General features: G+C 41.2%; 1 protein-coding gene across 1 annotated transcript in view; it reads right to left on the reverse strand.

Annotated features, from left to right (window-relative positions):
• Positions 1–22,211, reverse strand: part of apc2 (APC regulator of WNT signaling pathway 2) — a 38,555-nt gene that overhangs the window by 10,792 nt on the left and 5,552 nt on the right. Inside the window, exons 6-12 of the mRNA XM_041791620.1 lie at positions 22,002–22,076; positions 3,788–3,886; positions 3,033–3,444; positions 1,643–1,741; positions 1,426–1,565; positions 1,124–1,318; positions 786–1,000 (exon numbers count right to left, since the gene is read on the reverse strand). Coding sequence (XP_041647554.1) covers positions 786–1,000; positions 1,124–1,318; positions 1,426–1,565; positions 1,643–1,741; positions 3,033–3,444; positions 3,788–3,886; positions 22,002–22,076 — 1,235 coding nt within the window. The remainder of the gene's footprint in view (positions 1–785; positions 1,001–1,123; positions 1,319–1,425; positions 1,566–1,642; positions 1,742–3,032; positions 3,445–3,787; positions 3,887–22,001; positions 22,077–22,211) is intronic.

The raw sequence follows: 22,211 nt of genomic DNA on the forward strand, positions 1-22,211 counted from the left end.
AAAATTTGTGAAAGAATGCTGAAAATTGGCAAAAATGGGATAAAAGTGGAAAAAAATGGGACAAAGTGTCAAAAAGAAGTGTCAAAATGGGTAAAAAATTAGGAAAAAAGGCATAGTTAATAGCAAAAGGCAGCTTAAATATGTAAAAATTGGCAAAAAAAGGCAAAAGAGGGAAAAAAATTTGGGAAAAAGTGTCAAAAGAAGTGTCAAAAATGGGCCAAAAAATAGGAAAAAGGGGGTATTTAATGGCAAAAAGCAGTTTAATTTGGCAAAAATTTGGGAAAGAATGGTGAAAATGGGCAAAAATGGGATAGAAGTGGAAAAAATGGGAAAAGTGTAAAAAGAGAAGTGGCAAAAAAGGGGGAAAAATTGGGAAAAAGTATCAAAAAGAAGGGTCAAAAATGGGCTAAAAAGTAGGAAACAAGTAGTATTTAATGGCAAAAGGTAGCTTAAATGGGCCAAAAAATGTGAAAAAGTGGTGAAAAGTGGAAAAAAACGGGAAAAAGTGTCAAAAAGAAGTGGCAAAAGTGGCAAAAAATGAGCAAAACAGGCATAGTTAATGGCAAAAGGTAGCTTGAATGCCGAAAAGTGGCATCTACAGGCGAAAAAGGGAAAAAAATTGGAAAAAGTGTCAAAAAGAAGTGTCAAAAATGGGCCACAAAATAGGAAAAAGTTGTATTTAATGGCAAAGGTAGCTTAATTGGGCGAAAAATTTTTTGGGAAATGGCATGTCTCATCTCGTTATATCACAAATCTATTAAGGACGTTTTCTCCCATAATCATACCTGTAGTCTTCTCGAGTGGCGACCAGACTTGACACGTTCCGAAGGATTCCTCCGCCGCTCTCAATGATGGCGAGTGAGTTGGTCTGACATCGGTATGTTAGCGTGCTGACCAGGAAGCCCAGAGCTCCATCGACTGAGCAGATCGCCACCTTATTGTCGATGCTGTGAGCAGACAGGTTCCACAGAGCGCTCAGGAGACTCTTCAAGGTCGACTCCTGGTAAACCAACAAAAGATTCACATGTTAAATATTCCAAGCAGACTTTTGTCGCACTGTCTCTACAAGGACATTCAGAACAGCCTTTTCAGATCAACCTTGGGTCGGGTTTTGGGGGGTTACCTTGGTAGCCTGCAGGGCGCAAGTCATGAGTGCAGACACACAGCCGATGTCTCGGAGGACTCTCTTGCTGCTGATGTCGGCTCTCCAGGACAGATTCCTCAGGATGCTGGACACCACCTGATGGAGCTCCTCACTGTCTGAGGCCAGCTGAGCCACCAGAGCCTGTAGGCAGCTCTTCTTTGAGCACAGAGTGGCCTAAAGAAGGAGGCGGTAAAGAATTTGCTGAATTTCATGTTCTCATTTATATCTCATCTTAAAACAATCTTCTAAAAATAAAACACTGCAGCTTCCTGCTCATGTACCTTGTTGACAACATCCCCAAAGGTGAGATTAGTCACTGCCATCCCTGCATAGCGGCGTAGCGCCATGTTGATGGGGTCATTCTGCATGCCATACATGTCCTGGTCCAGTTGGATCAGATCAGCAACCACATGCAGACCACCTAGAAGAAAACATGAGACTTTTAGCAAAGTGTGTCAATGTTTTTGGATAAAACAATGTCTAAAATGTTCTACAAACCTAATTCGTTCATGGCGCGTCTGTATTCCTCTTCAAAGGAAAGCTTCATGATGGCGCACATGGCCTGACAAATCTGGGGGTCCACAGGTTCAGGGATGTCTGCAGAGAAGAACACAAAAAACAGAACTGGTGGGTGTTGAAGATATGTACATCTTTGAATGGAGCAAAAACTACTCCTATTTTTAGTACTTATCATTTGAAAGTTTCATCAAAATCCGTCCATAACTTTTTGAGTTATGTTGCTAACAAACAAACAAACTACCAAACCCACCCGATCACATAACCTCCTTGGCGGAGGTAAATATGAAATATAAAAACGTCAGCTTACAATTTATAAAAAGACATGAAGAAAAAGTTCTTTTGTTCTGATTTTCAGGCAGTTAAAAATAAACTTTCACCCCCCAGATTGTTTAATTTACACAAAAATCTGTGCTTCATTTAAGAATGGACTTCAGAGTATTTGCTAGTCATGCATCTTATTTAGTGGTTAATAATCGTTGGATTTTTGTAAAACAGATCAAACATTAAGCCAATTTTTAAAAAATTGTTTCAATCTCACTTGTTTTTGGAGTTACTTAAATATCTTCAGGGATTACAGGAAAAAAAAAAGGAAAGATTTTTCTGAGCAATTCTTCTGAATTTAATCAAGCCTCTGAGGGCCAGATAGAAGCTGTGGGGGGCCTGATGTGGCCCCCGGGCCTCCGGTTGATGATCAGTTCTCTATGGCACAAGTGTCAAACCCAAGGCCCGGGGGCCATGTCCAGCCCGTGGAACAGTTAAATCCGGCAGGCAGGATGATCTCATATTTCTTTTATAACTGGCCCATCAGTCTGAGGTCTGCAGATGAGCAGATTACCTTTGATTCAGATCAAATCAAAGGTATAGGTGGTTTTAGTTCCTACTGATTAAGTAGGAAAAGAACTTATTTGTGGTTCTAGTTTCCAGATGTTAAGAGGAAACCAGTTGGGCAGTTTTGGCCAAGTCATGCTTGCATTCAGATCCACATTGGTCGAGGTGTTCTGCACATGCTCCACAGCCAAAAGTCAAACGACATAAGTGCTAAGCATTGCAGTAAATGCATGGTCATCTGTCCTTGGATATCTTCAGAAACAAGGGTGCTAGCATCATTTTTGTATCAAAAGTATGACGAGGAGCATGCACAAAATTATGGAGCAGTAAAATTGTTCATGTGTTTGCCTTCGACATACAACTGGTTAGCTTCTTGCTAACTTGTCAGCTGGATCTAGAGGAAGCACATCACCAACTAGCATGTCTGAGTCTGAAATACTTACACTCTTTTTGAGTGGCCATATCAAGTCATGATCACATCTTGACTTATGCATGTAAACATACCAGGCACTTTTCAGATCTTGGCGAGAACTGAACTCACCTGTAGTTTTGGTTCCTCCGGGTGAAGGTGTCCCTACATGGCTCTCGATCCAGTCCCACCCGCTGTCACAGTAGGTCCTGATCTGCTCAAGCATGTGCAGAACCCTCATCTCCCGGCGGGCCTGGCCCTCGTCCTGCTGGGAGTAGATGATGTTGTGGAGAGCGGCGCTGGCTCTGGACTTAGCCTCGCGGCTGCAGCCTGTCGTCGTCATCGTTCCGCCTGCCGCCGTCTCCCCCTGACCGCCGCTGCCAACGGGAGCCTCGTGCAGGATCTGGACCAGCAGGGGCACGCAGCCAGACTTCCTCATTGCGATGCAGCTGTCCTGGGAGCTGGACAGGGCCAGCAGAGTCCGAGACATCTCCTCCTTGTCTCTGTTGGCGAGCATGGAGAGCAGCCAGAACACCATCTCCACCTGAAGAGGGAGAGAACAGTTTAACAGTTTACCACCTGCTTTAAACTCTACTGTAGTCGGTAAAAAGGTGTTTGATCACAGTAATATCAGTGTTTTTTTTCTAAATGAGGAGTCATTCAGGAGGGTTTTATGTGAAGCCGGATTCTCTCCTGCTCTCTAGGCTATCAGTAAGGTTCTAACTCTGCACACAGGGGTGTTTTCTGTTGGTAAAATATACGTAACATAAGATTCTACTCTGTAATGATTCTCTATGAGACAGTAAGTTTGTAGTTTTGGTATCATAGCCAACTGGGTACCACAGAGTAACCCTTTATAAACCCTTTATGCTGCAGTGAAGTGTCACCTTGCTGCCTCCGTCTGCAGGAGCGTCCGTTCCTGCTGCAGCAGCCGATGATGTGCTGTTCTCCGGTTCTCCAGCAGGGGGCTTCTCTGCTCCAGACAGCTGCAGACACACAAACAGGAGGAAGAAGAAGATGTGAGGATGAGGCAGAGAAACTGAGCAGACATTTTCTTAGAGCTCTCAGCAGTGTCTGGACTTCCTATCAGTGATCACCCAGTCAGTTCAGAGGAACACTCTAAAAATTGATGGGTTAAAATCACTGAGAATTCAGGATCTGTCCAGTCAGAATGATGACTACATTTCCTGACCACTTGGTATCAGTATTTCACTGACTGATCACTCACTATTCCATTTTGTTTTTGTATATTTGTGTGGTTTATGCTCCCAGTTATATGCATTATCAGTCTTTAAAGTTGATCCCAGCAGGTGAGACCAGTTTGAGCCAGAGGGTCGGAGCAGATAGAGGAAAAACAACACTGACCTACTTCTGCTTCTGTTTTATTCAATGGTTTTTAAAGAGGAAGAGTACAGATGGACACTAAGATGTGTTTCCACCATGTGGTCTACTTTGGTTCACTGCGTTTTCTGCACAGCAAACCCTGATGTAGCTCGTGTTTACACGGCCAACTGTACCCTTGTTTGGTAGCTGGGTTGTAGGGAAGATGCTGTAGCTCAGCTTGCTCCAACTGTAGCTCTGCTTGTTCCTACTGTAGCTCAGCTTGCTCCTGCTTTAGCTCAGCTTGATCATACTGTAGCTCAGCTTGTTCCTATTGTAGCTCAGCTTGCTCATTCTGTAGCTCAGCTTGTTCCTATTGTAGCTCAGCTTGTTCCTATTGTAGCTCAGCTTGCTCCTACTGTAGCTCAGCTTGCTCCTGCTTTAGCTCAGCTTGCTCATACTGTAGCTCAGCTTGTTCCTATTGTAGCTCAGCTTGCTCATTCTGTAGCTCTGCTTGCTCCTACTGTAGCTCTTCTTGCTCCTACTGTAGCTCTGCTCTCTTCTACTGTAGCTCAGCTTGCTCCTACTGTAGCTCTTCTTGCTCCTACTGTAGCTCAGCTTGCTCCTACTGTAGCTCTGCTCTCTTCTACTGTAGCTCAGCTTGCCCCTACTGTAGCTCTTCTTGCTCCTACTGTAGCTCAGCTTGCTCATACTGTAGCTCTGCTCTCTCCTACTGTAGCTCTGCTCGCTCCTACTGTAGCTCAGCTTGCTCCTACCATAGCTCAGCTTGCTCCTACTGTAGCTCTGCTTGCTCCTACTGTAGCTCAGCTTGCTCCTTCTGTAGCTCTGCTCTCTCCTACTGTAGGTCTGCTCGCTCCTACTGTAGCTCTGCTTGCTCCTACTGTAGCTCTGCTTGCTCCTACTGTAGCTCAGCTTGCTCCTACTGTAGCTCAGCTTGCTCCTACTGTAGCTCTGCTCTCTCCTACTGTAGCTCAGCTTGCTTCTGCTGTATCTCAGCTTGCTCCTGCTGTAGCTCAGCTTCCTCCTACTGTAGCTCAGCTTGCTCCTACTGTAGCTCAGCTTGCTCCTACTGTAGCTGTAGTGTAGACTTCATTTTCTGTAGAGTAACTAGCAGCTTAGCTCACACAGTTTTAAAGTAGCTTCCCTGATACTGAGTATAACAGGATAAAATGTTAATATAAATAGACGTGCATATTGTGAGCATAGAAGGTCATTAGATAAATAATAAAAATTTCAGCTGATATTAAGAATCTGGTATAAACCTACTGAATGTCCATGAGCACACATAAACACGACCCTCCTCTTTGTCTGCAGACTCACACACATCCCACCCTGAGGCGTTGCCATGGTGACGGGATGATAAGGGGGGTATAGGCTTTGATTCGACTCTCTGTGGGTTTCAGTCTGTGTGTGTGTTTGGGTTTTTCTCCTCTTTGACAAAAGAAACCTAGATATTTTCCTCTTCTTCCCTGCATGTTTGGGTATTTGTGTGGAGGTGTGTGTGTGTGTGTGTGTATTAGGCTGACTGCGAGTGGCTCTGATCCAAACCTCCTCCATTAAACTCGTTGGCTCCTCACATGACGACAAAATGGACGCCAGTGAGACGAGAAAATAAACCCCATCATCTCCATGTATGTTTTTATCTGATAGGATTCAGCTGCAGCGCGAACTCTCCTGTTTCCTCTTAATCTCCTTCATGTTCATTTGGGGAGGTTCATGCAGCAATGCATCATGGTCTATAACAGCGTTACTGAATGCTGCTCACCCAAAGAGCCAAATTGTTGAAAAATCCCTTTGCAAGAGCCTCAATCTAAGTGGTTAAAAGTGGGTGAAAGTGTCAATAAAAACAAGTTAAAGCCGGCAAAATAGTTGAAAAAGCTGCAAAAAAAGTGGCCAGAAAATGGGTGAATGGGGGTGAAATAGGCAGAAAATGTGGAAAAAAATAACAGAAATGAGTGAGATGTGACAAAAAATAGCTTACAGGTGGATATAATGGTAAAAAAGTGTCAAAAACTTGGCAAAAAAAGAGTAAAAAGTGACAAAACAATGCAAAAAGCAGCAAAAAAGTGGGGAAAATGAGTGAAAAGTGTCAAAAAATTGGCAAAAAGTACTGAAAAGGTGGGGGAAAATGAGTGAAAAGTGACTAAAATTGGCAGAAAGTAACTAAAAGATGGGGAAAATGACCGAAATGTGACTGAAATTGGCAAAAGATAACAAAAAGATGGGGAAAATGAGTGAAAATGCTAAAAAATTGGCAAAAAGTACTAAGAAGGTGGGGGAAAATTAGTGAAAAGTGACAAAAATTGGCAAAAAGTACTGAAAAGGTGGGGGAAAATGAGTGAAAAGTGACAAAAATTGGGAAAGAGTACTATAAGGTGGGGGAAGATGAGTGAAATGTGACTGAAATTGGCAAAAGGTAACAAAAAGATGGGGAAAATGAGTGAAAAGTGACAAAAATTGGGAAAGAGTACTATAAGGTGGGGGAAGATGAGTGAAATGTGACTGAAATTGGCAAAAGGTAACAAAAAGATGGGGAAAATGAGTGAAAAATTACTAAAATTGGCAAAAAGTACTGAAAAGGTGGGGAAAAAATGAGTGAAAAATGACCAAAAATTGGCAAAAAGTACTAGAAAGGTGGGGGAAAATGAGTGAAAATGTGACTAAATTTGGTAAAAAAAACATCAAAAAGTTGGGGGAAAACTGGAAAAAGTGACATGTAATTTCAAAAAAAATGCAAAAAGTTGCAAAAAGGAAAAAATGCATTTTGCAAAAAGCAGGATAAAGGAGGCAAAAACTGTTGTCTTAATGCAAAACGATCGATGCCAAAGTCCGGCCAGCCAATCTCCTGCCGTATATAATGTCCGTGCTCAGTGATACGTGAATTTGGATCATAAATTGATTCATTAAAATAAATGTTAAACGTTATCGCTGTGCTTGTTAACCCGAAAACTCGCAAATTTTTCATCTACTTGTATTTCCTTACTTGGCGGACTTGCCTCTATTAACATGGCTGAGACACAGAGAAACAACGACAAAGACTTTCAGTTCAAGTGACTTCTGGTATTAGAAGACGAGATATTGCGGCGATTTTCTAACTTCCGGTGTGAAGTGGACATCCTCGGATGCATCCAGGTATTCTTGGCACTAGGGAGCAGTAATGGTGTTGACACCACACACCTGAGGATTATTTGGATGAATAACCATCTGGGAGAAGCTTCACACCAAACCACCCCCTCGATGGTTATCCAGGCCAAAGTTGAGCTGAATATCATCTGTTTAGCCAGTCATAAAAGATTAAATAAAAGAAAAAATAAAGTCTGAATGGTTTTTTAACTCATAAAAATATCCGAGAATAGAGCAAGAAATGGTTTTAGCTCTCAGCATCTTAAAAAAATAAATGTATCAGCTCTGTTTGGTTTTCTCCTGGTGTTTTACAATCAAATATATTGATGTTAGACAAATTTACTGATTGAAATTGTTTTTGTTTTGTGTGACTCTGAATGTTTGCTGACGTAAGAGCTGCATAAAATAAAAAAAATGAAGCATTGCTAATAATCTGGTCTGATTCTGGATGCTGACACTGGTCCAACACCCACTAAAGTCCTCTGGTTGGCCTCTATTTCTGTTTTTCTAACAGCGGGATGGCGTCTCTCACATCTCCACACTTCAGATTCTTTAAACAGAATCAGTCTGCAGTAACGCTGCAGGAAAAAGAGACTCTGATTGTTTGTGATAAACGCTGAAACCCTGAAACCTCGACCGTCTGCAGGGAGCGACCTGCAGCAGAGCGGCGGAGCGTTTCTGTAATCCGAGAGAATTCCTGCACTCATTGTTGGAGCCGTCTCGGTGTCGCTGCCACCTCGTTGATATTCTCAGCAGAGAAAGGACGAAACGACTCGCTCCCTTTAACTCAGACACTCTCGCTCTGTGCCAACCCTGCAGCCTGGCAACAACCAATCACGGCTTTAGCTGAGACGGCGGAAAAGAGCTGGTGTCTCTGCATGGCAACGAGCTGGAGAGAGCCAGGAGGAGGAGGAGGAGGAGGAGGAGGAGGAGGAGGAGGAAAGCCTGCTACATGTTTAATCAGAAGACTGACAAGTTCTTCAGGATCTGAACCGGAACTGCAAAGAACAGAAGACAGATGCTGTAGAATTAGCTCATCTAAAATATTTCTACTTTTTTTTATCCATCTCATAAATACTCATGATTGGTCTTTAGGCTTGTCAAAAGTGAAATACTCCTGTGAAACCAAAGAATTACAGTTAACTAATATTAAGAAGACAAAGACATGCAGAAATAGTAAAATAAGCCACGGTGTTCCTCCTGGCTCTATTCTAGGTCCTTTCAATTAAGTTTACACACTGGAAAATCTAGGGAGTTACAAATATTCCCCTCAAAAATAGTCAAATTGACCCTTTTTTGAGTGTATTTATTCCCAGCTGCTGCCAGAGTTGAAGCTAAAACCTAGGTGAAATTCTGTTGGAGTCACATTTTAACACACCCACGTCTTCAACTTTAATACAGCTGCCATCACACACTCTCGTATCAAAAAGAGCTGTGAAATAAGGGTTGGTTTAGTTCATATTCTAATGCACACATAAAGTGTTTAATTTACAGGCTAGGTCAGGCTAAACAGCTGACTGTTAAATCAATGTCAGAGCGTTGTTGTTCTCCTCGTGTCTGAATCTCTGTGTTTATATCGTTCTTGTTTTGGAGAGATGTCTTCCTCTCACTGCAGGGCTGCTGGTGAGGGCAGGAGCACTGCACAGTCACAGCTGCAGCTAATCCTTGCCAATCAAGATCTCCTTTAAATCTGCTGTGTTGAACCCCCCATATGCCAGAGTATACTACAGCTTACAGTGTGGTAATCTGGCGCCTCTTAAACCTTTCAATCCAGGGATTTTTCAGTGAGTTTTTTTTTTGCCTTGTCTGACAAACTTTTAGTCGTGAGGACACTCACCATCATTTGGACTATTGTTGTAAAAAAAACTCCTTTAACCTCACTACCTTGTCTCGTGCTCTGCTCCTGGGTCCTCGACGTTCATCAGGGTTGTTATATTAGAACATTACGTCTAATACTTGCACATAGCAAAAAGAACCCTTGTTTGTTGTTCCTGCCTTTACGGGCAGCAGAAAGATTTATTTATCTGAAATAAATATAACGCTAAATAAAGCATTTCTAATTTGTATAATGAAAAAATAGTTCTATGAGTGGGAACCATTTCTATATGGACAGAAAAAGTGTGCTAAAATGATATAGAACACTTTATTGAGTGAAAAGCTGCTCTATAAAGAGTAAGCTGTTCTGTATTACTGGTTTGACTACAGTTGCTGTAGAGTTGTTTTTCTCGTGTTCCTCATGGAGAACATAATCATCATTTAGAGCAGTTTTACTCAACCCCACTCAACTAAAGAGATGTGGAAAAATACCTTTGCAAGAGCCACAATCTAAGTGGTGAAAAGTGGAAAAGACTGCTTGAAGTAGCAATAACTAGAAAAGCTCTCAGAGAGCACAGACCTTCGCCATTATCCCTATCTCCCAATAGTAAAGAATCCTTTAAAGCATCCTGTATCCAGACGGTGATCCGGATCACTCCCAAAATCTAATCAGTTCTTCCTTATGCCATTTCTGACATTTCCTGAAAATTTAATCAAAATACGTCCATAACTTTTTGAGGTATATTGCTAATAAACAAACTAACAAACTAACAAACCCTGCCGATCACATAACCTCCTTGGCGAAGGTAAAATTGTGAAAGGTGGCTAAAATGGTCAAGAATTAGCAAAAACAGGTGAGAAGTGACAAAAAAAAAGAGTAACAGATGGCAAAAATAGAAAAAAAAGTGGCAAAAAATGAGTGGAAAGTGACTAACATGGGCAAAAAGCAGTCAAGAGTGGCAAAAATGGGCCGAAAATATGAAGCAAGTGGTATTTTAATGGCAAAAGGTAGCTTAAATGTGTGAAATGTGGCAAAAAAAATGTGAAAAATGGCAAAAATGGGCAAAAAGTGGCAAAAAATAGGTGAAAAGAGGCAAAAAAAATGACCTTTCTAAGGTTTTCTGGGGGAATAATATTTAAAATTAAGACATAAAAGAGCCACATGTGGCTCCACAGCTACACGTTGAGGCTCACTGCTTTAGAGTGAAATAAAAACACTTTTTAGAATAATAATAAATCTTAAAACTTTACTCTGCAAGCAGAGCAAACTTAACTCTTCATAGACTGGGACCAAGTGTTCTAGCTTTAGAGCAGAATTTTATTAAACTTGAGTCAAATTTTTAATGCCAAGGTCAGACTACAGTTTCAGGTTTCAGGCAGTTGGCTCCAAAAATGGCTGGCTTTATCTCCAGTAAAAATTAGTTAAAATCTAAGAGGTTAAAGGTCCAAAACCCATGAATTTAGTTTTTATAATGCATTATTTGCTTGCTGTTTAGTTAAACTGCCCTACTGGGGCAGCACTGATGCTGTTCAGTAGATAAATTGATATTTCATTTACGACCATCTCATAATGAAAGGCAGATGGTTTCTGCATAATTCTATGTTGTTTCAAATATTTGTTCTCATCATTTTTGACATCTGGAACATTATTTACAGGGAACAGTCCTGCAAATGTTTAGTCCAGTTTCCTGCATGTTTTCTCTCTTCTGCAGTGAATTTCTTCTCCTCGGTGAAATGATTTGAAATCATGAGAGGATGTTTTTTTCATGATTGATCTGTTTTTCCGGGTCAGAGGTCACATTAAGTTCAGCTAGTTAAATAATCAATGAGGGCAGCTGAGATGTTCAAGATTGTAAATAATTCACAAGCCAGACCTTCTCCTTCCCCTCCCCGACCGATGAGCACGAGACAATCCCATCCGGCTGACTCCAACGTTTCAGAGTCTTCATGTTTTGTTTGAACGGTGAGGAGAGTGAAACAGATTCACGTGTAGTGTAAATGTAGAGGAGGTAAACAAGTCATGAATACTTAGTGAAAGTTACCAGCTTCTGAGACACAAACATACACTGATCTTAGTTCCAATATTTCAGTGATTTTTACAGAATTTTTAGCCCCTTTTACCTTCTTATGTAGGTACACTTACTGTCTGTTTTAGCTTATTGGAAAATTAGACAAAGTGGAAGAGAAGCTGATGATTAGGGTTAACTTCACAGGCATATGCTTCCATCAGAAGGTGGAGATAAAACATTGGATCATCTGGTGGACACAAACAGGCTCAAAAGCAACCCTAAGGTTTTTTTTTCAGATGCATTTATTAAATAGGTGCATAAACAAGTGAAGCCTCCCTTTTTATGGTGTGCATTTGGCCTTTAAGGCCTTTACTTCTGGAGACAGGATGGTGAACGAGAGCTGGACACTGGAGAGAGAGGTAGTACACTATATCATGAGAGAAAAGCTCACTTCTAGAACTGCACTGCATTGTCTGAACATGAGGCCATCTCACTGGAAAAAATACTTATTACCAGCAAAACAGTCAAAACACAGTAAAAAAAAACGTGTTTTTAATGGAAGTCTGTTGTCCAGATTTTGGACAAACAAGGATGGAAGGAGCTATTCAGCGTCAGTAGAGTTCTGTGGGCAACAATTTTTTTCTTTTTTTTTTTTTTAAATATGAAGAAAAATAATAACTTTGGCCAAATTTGATGCCTCAATCTATAAAAATATGACTATCAACTCAAAATAATGATGATAAAAATGATGAATGTCCTCAGAATGGACATAGTAGGATCCGAGGGATATTTTTATAAAATATGTTCTCTGATCGACCTGCTGCTAAAGCTACATCCACACTAACCTCTTCACCAGCTGACTTTGTTTACACATTTGCAGTCGCTTCAACTAAACCACACCTGTCGCCACCACCTCTTTCTCTTCCACTGATGCTGATTGGTCCGCTCATTCTCTGAACGTCTCAGCTTGAAGTTTTACAGGATGGATCTGCCAATAGAGACATGGAATCTGGAAAATCCATCAACTCTGAATGAACACTGAGCAGCTGCTTTAGGTTTTCTTTTGCTTTCTTTTTACCAGAATCTGACTATGTCGTGTTCTTTTTCATGCACAAACACATCCTAGAGTTACAAAAACCAAACTGAATCCTTAGCCAAAAACTAGCTTCGACAAACGCCTCTCTTTGCTGTTTTTAAACTTTCAAGTTGCTCTTGAGCAGAACACAAAGACTGCAGCTGATGGTGGACCAGCATGCGTGTCTCCAGTCTTCATACCAGCAGATAGAATCAGACTCTCAGAGAAACAATACAGAAGACTTACAGAGAGCTGAAACAACCCAAACAGCTGCACAGCTCAGCCAATCAGGAGCCGAGTCAAAGTAAAAAATGAAGACGAACTGGTCGAACAAGAAACACGCTGAGTAGAATGAAAGACAGCCGAGTCACTTTCAACCAGAGAGAGAGAGAGAGACAGAGATTACAGCGTCAAAACATCTCACTACTATTACTGGATCTTTAGTTTAGTCTGATTTTAACAGAGAAATCCAAAAATCAAAGATGGAGACTGAATCAGCTGTGAGTATGAGACTGAGATGCTGTGATTGACCTCTGACCTGGTTATCAGCCTTGAACATGAGGCGAGGTTGCAGACGTGACAGATATTTAATTTCTTATGCAAACATTTAAAAGCTCCAGGTTCTTCTTCTTCAGTCACATTTAAGTTAATTACTGGATTTTCTTTCAGCTCTTGAATTCAGTGTTTAAGGTGACACTACATTACAGAAATCACGGATCTGCTTTTCTACTTCTGATGGCAGCGCTGTGGGGATTTATTAATGCCTACTTCAGACTGACAGTCATTAACAGATTTTAGAAATATCCAGATTATTCAGATGGAAAACACGAGCAATGCAGTTTATGAAAAGCTACTTTAGAGGTGGGTTGAGAAGTATTTAAATACGAGTCTTTTTATCATTAACCTGTTAAGCCTTAGCCTCTTTTATTAGGCTACTGCAGTGGTTTCAGACTTTTTCACCCAAGGCACACCTAAGGTTAAAGCCAAAATCTCAAGGCACACCATATTCATATCAATACAAAACAGACTTTTTAAATAATATAACAGTCAAGGTGGCCCATAAGGGGGGAAAAAGGGGAGAGGTTTCTGGGGCCCAGCCAACCAGGATGGCAAAAGTGGGCAAAAGGTGCCTGAAAGGTGGCAAAAATTGGTTAAAGTGATGATAAAACATGGCAAAATTGGGCAAAAAGTGGCAAGACAAAGTCAAAAATGGTTAACAATTGGCATAAGAGGCCAAAAAAAAAAGGAGTCAAAAATGGGTTACAAGTGGGCAAAAGGTTAAATGTTGTAAAAAATGTGGTTAAAATGGTTTAAAAGTGATTCAAAAATGGGCAAAATTAGGCCAAAAAATACCAAACGAAGGCAAAGTGAGTGAAAATTGGCAAGAGGGTGGCAAAATAGGTTACAAGTGGCAGAAAAACAGCAAAAAGGGTTAAACTTGCTTAAACGTGGTAAAAAGTGATGAAAAAATGGCAAAAAAAAAGTCCAAATTATTGGAAAAGCAGGCAAAAATGGTCAAAAATGTAGAAAAAAATGGGTTAAATGTGGCAAAAAGTTTAAAAAAAAGTTGCAAAAAATGGGTCAAAAGTATTTTTAAAAATTTGCAAAATTGCAAAAATTGGTTTAAGTTGACAAAAACAGTGGCAAAATGGGTAGAAAAATTGGTTAACTTGCTTAAAAGTAGCATGAATAATAATTATTTCAACACTGATTTCAATTCAATAATTTTTTGCTTAATGAGGTAACTGTTAGCCAGGGTGCTAGCATCAATGCTACTGATTCAACACACACACACTGATATCATCAATAAATCACAACTAGGGAGGCCCATTCACTATTTTTTTTTTCCCAGGGCCCAGCCAGATCCCCAAGGCACCCCTTGACTTGCCTCAAGGCCCACTAGTATGCCTTGCCACACCGTCTGAGAACCACTGGGCTACTGCTCAAAATTTCCAGCCCATCTTTAAATGAGTATATCTCTGTAACTACAAGGTCTATTTGAATGATCAAGGTACAGTAATGAAGAGGGTACTTGTGAAATTTGTTCAGAAGTGTAAATATGTGTATATATGTTACTAGATCAGACAGAATCAAAATGGCAAATGAAGAAATTAATTTTCGCCTAATTTTTTTTTGCAATTTTAGCATAAATATCCCACAGAAATAATACAGACCATTTTCAGTTTTTTACAACCAATAAAATCTTTTAAAAATCTGTTTTGCATAATAATGTGGTACAGTGCATTTTGAGGTTTTTATTTTTTTTTTTAAATAATAGTTATAATTATGAAGTTTGTTCAAAACCATTTGAATTATGCTCTAATGGCTGATGACTTGAAAAATATTCCGTCATTTGCATTAATATTTGCGAAAATAAGAGTAAAATGTCATTTGCATAATAATGTGGAAGGTGGTGGAGTGCTGTTCAAAATCACTAACAGGCCTATTTATGCCATTTAAATCCTGACCCACACAGATGTGTTGACGATACACTCTCAAACTTGAGCTGCTTGTGGGGGTCTTTACTCATTAGGCAGACAGAATGGCTAGACCGCCAGTGCTCTAGTTTTGGTATTTTAGATGAACTTGACACCGTCTGAAAGTAGTTGTAATATTTTTGGTCCTCTCTTTTTGATCCTGGTCAAGCAAAAGGGAGAACTCTCACCAAAACTGAAATTGTTCAGATGTTCTATGTGTCTATGTTGACTGAATTTTTCTTCTATCTGGTATAACAGGGGTTCCTTGAAGTCTCTAACAGTAAAAAATCCACAGAGAACGCATGGGAAATCCAGGAGACTTTTTAAAGACAGGAAATGAAACTCTGAAACATCTTTCACAAAGGAAAGGATTAAAAACAGACAGAAAATGAGTGAAACCTTGGAGGAAGCACAGCCTTCACAGGAAACAGAGCAGGGAGAGGCTGTAATGCGCCTCACAGAGGACGATGTGACCGATGGGAATGACCGAGAAGGCCAAAAGGACAAAAACCGTGAGGTCAAAGATCTGCTAAAGACGAGTCAGAGGGAGAGAAGGACGGTCAGCCCACTGAGTTTTATCAAAGAAGACTTCAGCCAGTTTAAAGAGGAGGTGCTGAAAGTGTTCAGAGACTCGAAGACGGAGCCTGAGGACCGGACAGAAGATGGACTAGTCAGCAGCACTCTGGAGCTGCTGAAAGGGGACCTGAATCAGTTTAAAGAAGACGTGACGAGTGTCTTCATGCCCAGAGACAAGTCTGCAGAGTCTAAAAGCAGTCAGGCTGCAGAGAAGACCAACAACCGTCTGAGCCTCTTTAGAGATGACCTCTCCAGCGTCTTCAGGTTCAGCCTGTCAAAGGACAGAGACGCAAAGGAAGACTCCAAAATAAAAGCCTCAAAGGCTTACAGAGGTGATGAACCCATTAAAAGTTTGCTTAAAGGAGACCAACAGACTTCTCAAAGAGCAGAGGAGAGCCAGAGAGATCCAGAGACAGGTACAGAGCTGAGGGAGGAACAAACAGACAATGGCTTGAGTGTAAATAAGTCAGAGACAGTCGATGATGAGAAAATCAATAATGGAAGGATAAATGAACCAGAGGACAAAGAGGTGGCTGAGGAGAAAACTGAGAATCTCTGTCAAACACCACAATGTGACCAGGTGACTCCTTCAACACAGACAGGTGAGTACAATCAAACATAAATGTATGGATTAATATTTCATTATAAACTTCTGATAGATTTACTGGCAAAACTATGCAATAGCTGAACAGAAAGCACTGCTCTATGCCCTTGTTTTTATAAAGACACATCGTCCAGTTAAGACAAAAGTGCTGCCGTGGCTAAGTCCGAGCTAATCACTCCACTAGCAGCCACTGCATACTCACAACTAACCCTGTCCCTGTAACTCTCACAAACTCAACCGAAGCAAAGCGGAAGAAGAGCAAAAACATCTTTAACATCATGAAAAGTTTTCAGGGTTGTTTTTATTCTTTATTTCATACATAAACCCGATCCAGCTCTAGTAAAGCTGACACTAAGCTCAAGCTAAAATCCAAGCTAATCACCTAACTAGCCAGTCTAAATGGCTTTGTATACAACTAAACTCCGCCCACAGCTACCACCTCGTTCTCCATGAATGGTGCGGATTGGTCCGAACAGCGCTCGGTTCGGCACAGACTGTTTAGATTTCAAAGATGGATTTGCCTGACTACAGAGATAGTCTGGCAAATCCACCAGCTTTACAAGGTTAACCGGTTCTTTGCAGACGACGTCACTGAAAAACACCTGCTGGAGGGCAAGTACTGTAAACTCTGCCATAAGGTCATGTTTTGAGCTGTTTACAACTATAGCAAGTGCAAAAATATAAACAGTCTTAATTGTTAAGCTACGTTTGCTTTCAGAAAGTAGAGAAAAATTCACACAAAAATAACAGTTTAGGGAAAACCTACAGAGGAGCCTCTGTCTAAAACAGTGATAATAAACGCGTGGCTCTGGAGCTGCATGTGGCTCTTTTGTGATGATTTGTGGCTCTGTTACTGTAAAATACCAAATAATAGCCGGAACAAGCGTTCAATTCCTTTCTCACAAAAATCTTGCTTAGCAAAAATTGGAAAAATATGGTAAATATAATCAGAGTATTTCTTTACACCAGTATGAATATCACCTTCACATTTTGAAGACAAGATTACAGTACCATAGTTATACTCTTGTTTTCTTCTGTCAACTCAACGCTCTCTAAACACTTTAAATACTGTAAGGAACTAAACAAACACAAAGTTGACGACAGTTTAAAGTTCATGTCATACTTTCTTTTTTTTCCCTCGCTGCACCGGGGAATGGTGCTGCTATCTCACTTGAGAAAACCAGGGGATGGGAGGCCCCGGCCAATGAGGAGGCTAGTACTCGCAGCCAATCAGGCTCAGGTCAGAGGGAGCGTTCCTATTGGCTGCTGTAGCTTCTATTTCTCAGCTCAGTGAGACGTTGATTCAATGGCGGAATTACAGCGGTGTTCAGTCCTGTGTAGAATTTGTTCATGATGAGATGAAGTGTTTTCTTGCCTGTGATTGGCCGTTGATTTCAGTGGTAAAGCAGAGCAGAATCACTCCACTAGCGCTTTGCCACCGTCAGTATTCAATTCAACGGACATTCTCATCCGCGAGGAGGTATGTAAAGAGAGGGGCAGAGCTACGGAGCTCAAACAGTCAAACCATGAGTCAAACACAGAGAAAAACAGGAATGGAGGGGGAGTTGAGAGTTGATTCTATATGGATCTCATCTCAGTCACATATCTGAGCTTTAAATAAATTACACCCTGCGTTTATTTGGAACAGGTGTTTCTTTGTCAAAATGTACTGCCGCACCCAGCGGTTAATTGGGACCCAGCGATTATTTGGTATTTTACGCTATGTCTTTATTTGAAATATTATTCCCCCAGAAAACCTTAAAAAAACTTCATCTTTAACCTCAGAAATTATACACTGCAAGTAACATTAGTCAGTTTGTTTCCCACTCTTGTACAGTTAGCTTTAATTATCAACCTTTATTTTTTGGTTAATTTGTAATTTCCCCCCCTTTTTTTGCCACTTTTAATCTATTTTGACAGCTTTTTAAGCCCAAGTTTGCCACCTCTTTTGCCCCTTTTCACCAATTTTTCTTTTTGTCCTGCTAATTGCTAATGCAATTTTTCCCCCTTTTTGCCTTTTTTTGCTGCTTCTTCCACATTGAAGCTGCCTTTTTCCATTGTATGCCACTTTTTCTTATTTTCTTCTTGTTACTCATTTTCCCCACATTTTACACTTTTTTCACCATTTTTGCCACCTGTAACTTATTTTTTAATCAATTTTTGCCAGTTTTTCTTCCCATTTTTGCCAATTTTCACCAATTTTTTGCCCTTCCTTTGCCAGTTTTGGAGCATTTTGCCACTTTTTGTCCATTTAAAACTCTTTTTACTCATTTTTTGCCATACTTTTTACCAATTTTGCCACCTATTTATCATTTTTTTGTTATTAATTTTTACCTCTGCCAAGGAGGTTATGTGATCGAGTGGGTTTGTTTGTTTGTTAGTTAGTTTGTTAGCAACATAACTCAAAAAGTCATGGACAGATCTTGATGAAATTTTCAGGAAATGTCAGAAATGGCATAAGTAATAACTGATTAGATTTTGGGAGTGATCTGGATCACCATCTGGTTCCAGGAATTTTTTTTAAGGGATTCTGTACTATTGGGAGATAGGGCTAATGGGGGAGGTCTGCGCTGTTACCACTTTACACCAGGAGATGGCGGACATGAGTAACTTCAATCCCAGCAGCATTTTTCGGTGTGTTTCTATTCAAAGTTTTGGAGTTTATAGAGTTTGAAAGACGCATGCCTGGTCGAGGAGACGAGTTGGAGCGTAACAGAGAATTGTAGCGAGAATACTCACAATGCTGGGAGGAATAGAGGAATATTCATCCTCTGCCATGACTTTCAATCCTCTGGTGAGACCATGGGTGCATCTGTTGGCACCCATAGTGAAGCCAATGCTTTGCCTCACCGTGTTTCCGAGTAATCAACGAATGCCATGGTGGGGGGCACATGAGGACGGATCCAGGAATTTTTTAAAGGATTCTTCACTACTGGGAGATAGGGCTGATGGCGGAGTTCTGCGCTCTTCGAGTACTTTTCTAGTTAATATTTGTATGAACTTGCTTTTTTGCTATTTTCAAATTTTTTCCTCCTTTATGCCTTTTTTTGCTACTTCTTGCACATTTAAGCTTCCTTTTGCCATTGAATACCACTTTTTCTCATTTTAGCCAGTCTGTCCCATTTTATTTACTCATTTTTGCCATATTTCACAGTTTTTGTCACCATTTCACCACTTTAACTTTTCTTTACTGCCACTTTAACCCACCCTTTCATTACTTAGATTGTGGCTCTTGCAAAGGTATTTATAAACAGTTCGGCTCTTTGGTTGAGCAGGGTTGAGTAACACTGGTCTGAAGCCTGGACGAGTGTATGGTCTGTTTCCACAAAGTGCTCCGCTTTGGTTCAGTCCAGTTTTACATTTTCATGAGGCCAGGGATGTTTCTGAGAACAAAGCATGATTGGACAGGGAAATTTTTGAAATTGGAGGAGGAAATCCTTCATTTTCAGAAATACCCACCTATGAGTGGACTTGGATGAGGCGTTTGGTGTCAGTTTGGCTCCGTTGTCAGAGCAGGTGTCCATACACCGAGGCTACCATCCACCATGTACCGGCTGCAAGTTTGACTCCTGGTCCTTGCACTGTTTGGTGCATGCCTACTTCACTTCCTTTCCTCATACTTCCCTTCTCTCTTTACTTGTACCATCTCATAAAAAAGCAAGCAACTGTCCTAGACTGTGCATCAACCGTTTCGGCTGTCCATTTACACTAAGTCTATGATATTCACTTTTGCAGATCAGCTGAAATGTGAGAGTGAAGTGGGGAAAGAAGACTCCTCCGTGGTGTTACAAGATGATGAGATGATACACAGGAAAGAAACAGAGGAAGAAAAAGAGGCTGAAGAAGAAAAGAAAGAAGAGACAGATGAGAAAGAACAAGAGGAGGAGAAAGAGGAAGAATCCCCACCAGAGACTCCTCTGTCCCTGTTATCAGTGATACGGGTCTTTAATCAGAAACACCAAGACAAAGACGGCATGAGGTGAGTTACACCAAAACAGAATTACACTGAACGCATCCGACACATCTGATCCAAACAACGTTATAAAGCCTGTTAATGATCCATGACTGGGTTTTTTCTTTTTTTTTTGTAGGGATGGCAAAGAAGAGGACCCCTGGTCAGTGAAAAACTGTAAGCTTTAGGGACTTTTTCTTTCATTTTGCCCTGCTTTGTCTGTAAGAAATTTCACAGTATCGTCTGCACAGAGTTGAACTTTTACAGAGGTATGCAAAGGTTTAGGGGCTTGATGCTTCCTAAAACAGGATCACCCTTGTTAGTACTGTTGATTGCATCTCAGTTACTCCTTAACAGGAACTTGACAGATTTTTTAGGAATAAAAACACAAATAATAACACTACATAGACTGAAAAGTGAAGGTGTGCTAAGAAACGGAGAAGTTCTGCGCTCCATATTTATGCTGTTGTCTCCTGGTGGCGCAAAAACTGTGGAGCATGTGCAGAACATCTTGTTGCATTTCAGGTTTAACAGATGTGTATGCATGTCAGAGTAAAAGGATCTTTGATTGCATTATCAAAATGTAATAGTCTGACTTTGAGAAGTTTGATTTGACACAATTTGTTACTGTGCATTTTGGAAGTCCAGTTTTTGTCTGACTTTTTTTAATTATGCAAGACTTGTTGCCAGCTGCAGTGATTAACAAAAATATGAATTAGCTTCTCTTTTAATTGTTTTGTCTTTCAGTTGCCTGCTATCTGACCCTGGATCCAAACACGGCTAACTCAGAGCTTCATCTCACCGATGGAAACAGAACGGCGACTCGCGTATGGTCAGATCATCGACCCTTTGACCACCCAGACCGTTTTGAGCACTGTCCTCAGGTTCTGTGCAGGGAGGGGCTGCTGGACTCGGTTTACTGGGAGGTGGAGTGGAGCGGGGGGGCAGATATTGGCGTCACCTACAACAACATCTGCAGAGATGGCGACACGGCGAGCTGCCTGCTGGGACATAACGTGCGCTCCTGGAGTCTGGAGTGTTCAGAGGGAAGCTACACGCCGTGTCACGGCAACAAGAGGTTCAAGTCGTCCTCACCTCAACCCTTCACACGCAGAGTCAGAGTCTACCTGGACTGGTCTGCAGGGGCCCTGTCGTTTTACTGTGTCTCTAGGGAAGCCATGGTTCACCTACATACCTTTACCTCCTCCTTCTCTGAGCCTCTGTACCCGGGGTTCTGGGTGTGGGCCTACGAGGGCTCGGTCACGCTGTGTCAGGTGGAGTTAGACTGGGAAAGACTGCTGCAGTGAACCATGAGGGGAAGGTTTTGATTGCAATTGTGCCAATATCTGCAATTATGTTCAAGTTGCAATTATCTGCAACACAAAGTGATCTGCACAAAACTCAAAAACTGTGTACAACTATCTGCAATTTTTGCATTTGTGCATAACTATGAGTGGCTTAGTATACCAGCATGCACATGCACCGAAGCTGCAGGAAATACAAATGAAAAGATGCTGAATATGTTTGAGCTATGAGGGACAACATTTTGCTTTGGCACAGCTATTAGCTGGTGGTAAAGTTATCCAGCATGCAATGGGAAATATAGAGGCATGTTTGTAAACCTAACCCTGAGTTCTTTTGGCAACTCTTTTCTCATCATGCCTAAAATATGCACACTGTTAGGTCAAACCCTATGTAAGGAATCTAGTAAAAGCAACCAGTGCAGGTTCAAACAGATCTGTGGCTCCTCTCCTGCATGCTAATCTCGCTTTCTCTCTCTCTAATTCCAACACTATCCACTGTCCTTTCCTCTTGGAATAAAGGCAAAAAGCCCCAAAAGATAAATCTTTAAAAAAGCACCTTAAGTTACATGGATGAACGGACAAACAGACTGGTTTCAGTGTAGTTTCATAAATCCATACGAGTCTATGTTAAGATCAAAAATAGTCTGCCTGCAGCTGAAAGACTCATCTCCCAGTGTGATGTTCCTGCAGTGGGTCGGATCGTTGGTGAACCTGCTTTTATAAAATCTGCCAACAGATTCAGCCTCAGTGAGATTCACTGTCTGCTGCTGCTTTTCTGCCCCAGTATTGTTTGTGTGTAAGTGTGTTAACGTATATATGTCTGACCTGTAGCTGGCTCTCCTGACTCCCTCGGGCCTCCTGCAGCTCTTTCTCCAGCTGCTCCAGACGAGCAACACGCATCTGAAACAGAGCACAGATACAGATCAGACACCTCCAGATGTGCTCCGTCTCATGCACCCAGCTGTCTGGGTAAACCATGTACATAAAGAACATTACTGTTTCTAATCCACGTTGTGGACAGTTAATTAGCGTTGA

Source organism: Cheilinus undulatus, linkage group 7, assembly GCF_018320785.1.
Source record: "Cheilinus undulatus linkage group 7, ASM1832078v1, whole genome shotgun sequence".
Taxonomy (NCBI): domain Eukaryota; kingdom Metazoa; phylum Chordata; class Actinopteri; order Labriformes; family Labridae; genus Cheilinus; species Cheilinus undulatus.